Source organism: Phaseolus vulgaris, chromosome 4 (genome assembly GCF_051622355.1).
Source record: "Phaseolus vulgaris cultivar YP4 chromosome 4, ASM5162235v1, whole genome shotgun sequence".
NCBI classification, from domain to species: domain Eukaryota; kingdom Viridiplantae; phylum Streptophyta; class Magnoliopsida; order Fabales; family Fabaceae; genus Phaseolus; species Phaseolus vulgaris.
The window spans coordinates 13,219,175-13,225,638 of record NC_143501.1 but is presented as its reverse complement, the minus strand read 5'-3'; the positions used below and the strand labels follow the sequence as shown (position 1 = coordinate 13,225,638).

The following is a 6,464-nucleotide window of genomic DNA, read 5'->3' as shown; positions in this document are numbered from 1 at the left end:
CTCTTTGAGTCTATAAATACAATTATAAGAGGTATTTCTTACTTATATTTTGATACTTACTACTCATATATTATTATATTCTTACTAACTTAGCGTCAGAGATCTCGAGAGGTGGACTTCCACTCAAATATATCAGTAAAACCCTAAACCCTAAACCTAAACCCTAAACCAGACAATCTTTCAAAACAAAAATTGATCATTCTTGATATTTTGAATTCATGAGTTTGGACGACTTAACACCAAATCTAATAAGAAGAAGAGAGACTAAACTAATTAATTTCAAAAGATAAAGCATAAAATTTTTTATTTGGGTTTATTTTTGAAGAAAATAATCTGAAGCGTACCTCACAAATGGATGGTGAAGCTGCGTTTTTTTTTTTTTTTTTTTTTTTTCTTTCTCAGTATATTTTATTTTATTTGTGAGTTTTTTTAATGGTGTTACAAAAGGGTAAAAGACTTGGCGTTCGTGTTACATCTGTTTGAAATTATATTTATATTTATTGATTTATTGGTTATTGATTCACATAAAACAAATATCATATTTATCAAAAAATTGAGAAGTGGTTGGAATGTAATTTGAGAAAAGAGTGGGCAATTTCAGGTCTACAAGTAGGTCATTAGCAGTTACACTGTCTTCATAAGAGGAGCAGCTGCAGATATTGATTCTAAAACCCAAAACCCTAAAAGCGAAAAGAAAGTTCCCAAAATTTCTCTTGCTCTGAAACTGCCATGGATTTGGAACCGACCGATTTCGATCGTCTCATGTTCTTCGAGCACGCTTGTAAGGCTGCAGAAGCCGAATACGTCAAGAACCCTACAGATGCCGACGTTCGTATATCTTCTTCCTTTCTGTGTTTTATTTTATTTTAGATTCGTCGTTTCCTTCGAACTCCGATAGTTTCTCTCACAGGATTGGCGCATCGGCACTCTATTTAGATTATCATCGCAATTAATCTGTTATTTTCGTTTTCATCATTTTCTTGCTTTGTTTTCACATGAATTCGTCGTTGCCTGCTAGATTGGGAAATGGAAATGGAAATGTTCTGCATTTTTTTCGAAAAATTACCCGTTTTTTTTCTCCTTATCTCTACAGAACTTAACCAGATGGGGTGGAGCTTTATTGGAGTTGTCTCAGTTTCAGAACTTTCCTGAGTCGAAGAAAATGACCGAAGGTACTGCTAATTTTCTTATTTTACTTAAATCCTTTTTGGTTAATTGAGGGCATTATCACTTATTTTTTTAAGATAATGATTTTCATGCGGTTCAGCTTTTCAAATAATCTGAAAGTAGTTGAAGAATTTAAAATCTGATCAAAATCAAGAGCTATTTTGAAGACTTTCTCGTGAAATCAGTTTTTTTTTAATATTTTATAATTCTCAGGAAACATAAATTCTGCCAACACTTATTTTTTTTAAAGTACATACAATATAACAAGTGCGCCCTACATTTGTTTGAACATGAAATTATCAAATTACGGATTTTTTTTTTAATATTTTAAATGGAGCATATAATGATATTATGAGTATTCTTGTGCTTATGTTTTTGAAATTTTGTTTGTGGTCTGTTTTTGAGCAGATGCTGTTTCGAAGCTAGAGGAGGCGCTTGAGGTGAATCCCAAGAAGCATGACACCCTTTGGTGCCTTGGAAATGCTCACACCACGCAGGCGTTTTTAATTCCAGATCGGGTGGAGGCAAAGGTTTATTTTGATAAGGCAGCTAAGTACTTTCAACAAGCTGTTGATGAGGTACCATTTTTTTATTCAGTGTCAATGTCAGTCTCAGAGATGCCTCGTGGTATGTATTTTACTCGCAGTTGAAACAATTTGTAATGGAGTACTTGTGTTTTATGTAGGATCCTTTAAATGAACTTTACCTTAAATCGTTGGAAGTGGCTGCTAAGGTATGTTTTGTATTGTATTGGTTTTGTACCATCAAATTGGTTAAATGGCTCCTTTGTCTTATGATTTGTGTTTGGAAGCTGCAATGGAATATATAAACGGTTGTTGCAGTTTGTTCAATTTTGTTGGCACTTTTGTGTCTTTCATTGCGTTTTTCATTTTTTTATTGTAAAACGGTTCTGGTATCTATTTTTATGGCTAAAAGTATGAGTTTGCCTTGATTTGTAGATTGTCAATACATCCATGTTGACCACATCTGAATGAATTTGATTCTATTCATCTTATTTGATCTGATTCAGAAAGCTCCCATTATATAGATCACACAATTATTTTCGAAGAGTCCTGACAATTTTACCAGATTTGCACGTCTGTGATGAGCACAAATCTTGCATCTCGATGTTCCATCTTTTATCCAGGTTGTGTCCTTAGTAACCCAAAGCCAAGCCAATTATGTGTGATGCCTTTTGATCTCCCTGCTTTGCCCTGCCCAGCTCTTTGCCGCCCTAAACCCTGCTCTTCTGTCCTGCCCTTTGCTGAGACTATTCTAAATGGAATAATCTTGAACTATATAATGTGATTTTTTACTATAAAATTTTATTGTCTAGATGTTGTAATCTACAAGCATATATTTGTTCAGGATTTGGTGATTAAGATTTTCTTACTGAAATTTTAATAAATTATTGTCATAATTGTCAATCAGAAAATAACTCTCACAATGCCTCAAAAAATGAGAGGAGTGGGAGCAGAGTGTTCTCTGCCATGGTGAACGGAGGATGCAATTATTCTCATTCTTTATCAGAAGCCCTTAATGCCCCTATTTATTTTTTCCTTCCCTCACATTTTCAATGGATTTTGGTTGTTTTTGTCTCCTCATAATACCAAATAGGGTTTTAAGAACTCAGACCAGTCACTTCCTCATACTTCTTTCTTCCTCTGTCTTTTTTTTTCTTCTGCATCCCAAACATTTTCTGTCCAAGGTTCTTCTTCACTTCTTCCTGTTATATTTCTGGCCATTGGCACTTTCTGATTATAATGGTTTTTGGAAGAAACTAAGATTGGAGAAAACCATTGCTAGTTCTAGGAAGGGGAATGGACTTGCAGAAGATGAAGAGTAAAATTATGTATAAATTGGGTGAGGAAAAAGACATCTACTGATCTAGTTGTAAGGAGAGTTGTTAGGAACCAGACATATAAATGGGGAGGAAAATCTTGCTTTTATTGAATTCAATGTAAATAATGGAAAATAAGAGGAAGATGTCCAAAGGTTTTGTTCCTTCACAAAAGGGTTCCGTTCCCCCTTGTCAAAAGATTGATACATAATTGACTATTCTTTGAAGTGGATTTGTTCCTTGTTTTTTATTTGATGGTACCTTATCCACTCATCCAATTCCTTCTTTCAAGAATTATCTTTTTGTTTATTTAAATAAAAAAAAGGATCATGAACTTGTTCTGAGATTGGCTTCTGGGTCAATTTACTAATGCCTTTCTTTTCAGGCTCCTGAGCTTCATGTAGAACTTCATAAGCATGGATTTGGTCAGCAGCAGCAGGCAGCAACAGCTGGATCCTCTACATCTTCGGGTACAAAGGTAATATTTTTGTCTTGTTTGTCTAGCTTAACCTTGTGATTATTTTGTATCAGTTTTTTTTTTGTTTTTGTATAATTCTTGACTTTTTATGAACAAACAATATATATTTCACATCAATTTGTTAATTAATTGATTTTTCTGAGATTTTAGTAACTTAACTTGAAATCATCTTCATATATGCACTGTTCTTTGATGAAGAAAAAAACAAGGAGTGCAGATTCAGTGAAATAAAGGAGTTTGTTGACTCGAATGTACTGTGTCATTACATTTGCAAGTTAATGGTGCTAAATGTTAACTTTTCTACGATAAGTTTGGTTTTTGTAGTGAAGTAGGAACTTAGTGACTAAGGCATGCGTGACTAATTTTATACTATGGACTCGTAGGTTTTACCATGAGTGGACCAAAGTGACTTTGTATGGATCTTAGTTTACCTAATCAGTGTATACATGCTTTGAGATAGATTGATGTGCATTTTATTTGAAAAATTCAAGAGCCAAGTACAACCCATACAAGAATATCAGTAAGCATGTCTTCTGCTTTGTATTGGAGTTTTATTACCTATTTTGTTTGTTTTTTGTCAGACGCAGAAGAAAAAGAAGAGTAGTGATCTGAAGTATGACATATTTGGATGGATAATTCTGGCAGTTGGCATTGTTGCATGGGTGGGATTCGCAAAATCGAACCTGCCTCCTCCTCCTCCTCCTCCACCTCCTCGATAAGTGAAATCATTTGATTCTATCTCATACATTATTGATTATTGAGAAGATATTTAATTTGGGTCAGTGCCGTTTGTTTACCTTGTCACAGTAGTTATGTTTTTAATGATGTAGCCATTGGTGTATCTTATCTGTCATACAAATTTTTTTCCTACTGTGGGTTGCGCAGTTAAATGTGTCCGGTTTACATTTTTGCTAGTATTGCAGAATTAAAAGCATTGCCTTCAGTCAAGTATTGAATATAATAAGAGTTTTACGCCAAGGTTTTGGTTTTTCATTTATGACTTAGCTTCATTAGTGTTAGTGTTAGTTTGGTAAATAGACAGTTAGTTCTGACTGTGACGTGCTTTAATAAATTTGTGAGTGAGAAATTAATTTTGGGTCTGTATTGGAAAAATAAGTAGAGTTTTTCTAAAAGCTAGTGCTCAAGTTAAAATAAAGATAGATAAAGATGTTTTTTACAAGTTTATGTATAAACTAATCTTAATTTAAGAAGTTCATTTTATATTTTTAATTTTATATTTCTCTCCTTGATGGACATCTGGAGAATTTGTCCAAATGGGTCTATCTCGGAACTAGTATTGTTGTTCAACTTTCAAAGCAGATGAGTTATTTGGGGAATATTCTCTCTGAAATAATTTACTTAATATATTCTTATTACGTAATATTTATCAAAATATTCCTATTATGTAAAGGATAATCAAATATTAAATCTACGAGCTCGTCCTCTATAAATGATTTCTAACATTAACATTTATATATGTTATTAAAATCATGATTGACATCATTACGAAACTTTAATATTTCAATTAGGTTGCATTTTAACGTTTAATGAATCATTTGTTACACGAATTATTTATAAAAGAAAAAAAGTAAAAAATAGGTGACCTGATCCGTCTTGTATAGGTCTATTCTGTCAAGGAATGCAGGTTTATTTCATGGGCTGGGCTCGTCCTGCAGTTGCCATTTGTCAATTTGCGTAGAAAAGTTTTTTTTTTTAAATTAAATTTTTATTAATTATAAAAAAATCCTATTTCTGCCGTTAAAAAATTAAAATTTCATCTCACTTTCATTTCATTCAATAAGATAATAATATAAAAGAATTCAGGTTGATAATTCAATTAAGATAATAATATAAAAGAATTCAGGATGATAGAGTTTGATTAAAAATAATTAAATTTTATTTTATATTTATATTCTTTTCTATATATATATATGAGTATCTATCAAAATTTTACTACAAAATAACTAATTTTTTAGTGATTATCTTACTGAAATATCTCTTTTAATACTATTTTTATTAACATATTTTAAATATATTTTTCTGAAAATTAAATTTATTATTTTTAATATTAACTTTTTCAGATGAATAAAATAAAATATTTATTTTAGTACATTAAATTTTTTTTTTAAAATAATGTAAAAGTCATATTGTAATAATGAATGAATGAGTGGAGTATTATATTTTTTTTAAAAAAAAATAATAATTAATTTTTTATTTATACATGTTAGTGGGCCAATTTGTTTTGTTGTTGGTCCGTGTGGATTGCAGGTTATGTAGTGCGGATCTAAGCGGATCAACGGGTTGAATTAGTGAGTCCGTCCTTCGTTTTTCAGTAGCTGGCTGTGGCCGGTCAGCATGACCCGTTTCACATTGTCATCCCTAACAAAAAGCATGAGAGGATTAGGTTGAAATTTATGTGAAAAAAATAGCTTTCAAATAAGAATTAAATATATTTTTCGTCTTTGTATTAAAAGACGAAGTGTTAATTTTTTTTTTGATGTGGCTAACAGAGTGCCAACTTGGACTTCTTTTTGTGTTCCATATAGGTCATTCAGTATGACTTAATGATTGATAACCTAGAGTGACAAAGTTTGACTCAAAATTCCATTGACTTGCTCTATTGTGTGAGTAGATTGCACTTGAGGATATGATTTCGCTTGTGGAATCAAGGTGAAGACACATTGGTTCGTGATTGTGTGTTTTGGTTGATTGTGAGTAGTGCAAATGTGTTTGTTGATAACGTGGTAAGTGTTTTATACATCATTTGTTGTTCATAAATTGGGGCTTTCGTGGGGTGATCTTTAGGGCTTTTTCTTACAATGACCTTGGCTTGAAAAGGCAAGAATTTTTTGGTTGAAAATGTAGGGTTTTATTTGTTTCTAGTTTGTTTTGTTGTCAAGAATGATATTCGAAAAAAATGTAGGAAATGAGTTTCACTGTGAGTCTTCATCATATGGAAAAAATTATAAGATCTCCTTC

General features: G+C 32.0%; 1 protein-coding gene across 1 annotated transcript; it reads left to right on the top strand.

Moving 5' to 3' along the window:
• The first annotated feature begins 526 nt into the window (after positions 1-526).
• On the top strand, positions 527-4,480 carry LOC137837283 (mitochondrial import receptor subunit TOM20). Its single transcript, XM_068646241.2, has 6 exons — positions 527-828; positions 1,094-1,172; positions 1,576-1,745; positions 1,853-1,900; positions 3,393-3,485; positions 4,067-4,480. Exons 1-6 carry the CDS (start codon positions 730-732, stop codon positions 4,202-4,204), a joined length of 627 nt encoding a protein of 208 aa, XP_068502342.1. The 5' UTR covers positions 527-729; the 3' UTR covers positions 4,205-4,480.
• The last annotated feature ends 1,984 nt before the right edge of the window (positions 4,481-6,464 follow it).

Bases quoted from the DNA above. Each gene is read 5' to 3' on its own strand.
- LOC137837283 (XM_068646241.2), top strand. From the start codon at position 730: ATGGATTTGGAACCGACCGATTTCGATCGTCTCATGTTCTTCGAGCAC. The intron at 1,746-1,852 runs GTACCATTTTTT...TGTTTTATGTAG, and splicing joins TTCAACAAGCTGTTGATGAG to GATCCTTTAAATGAACTTTA. The intron at 3,486-4,066 runs GTAATATTTTTG...GTTTTTTGTCAG, and splicing joins CTACATCTTCGGGTACAAAG to ACGCAGAAGAAAAAGAAGAG.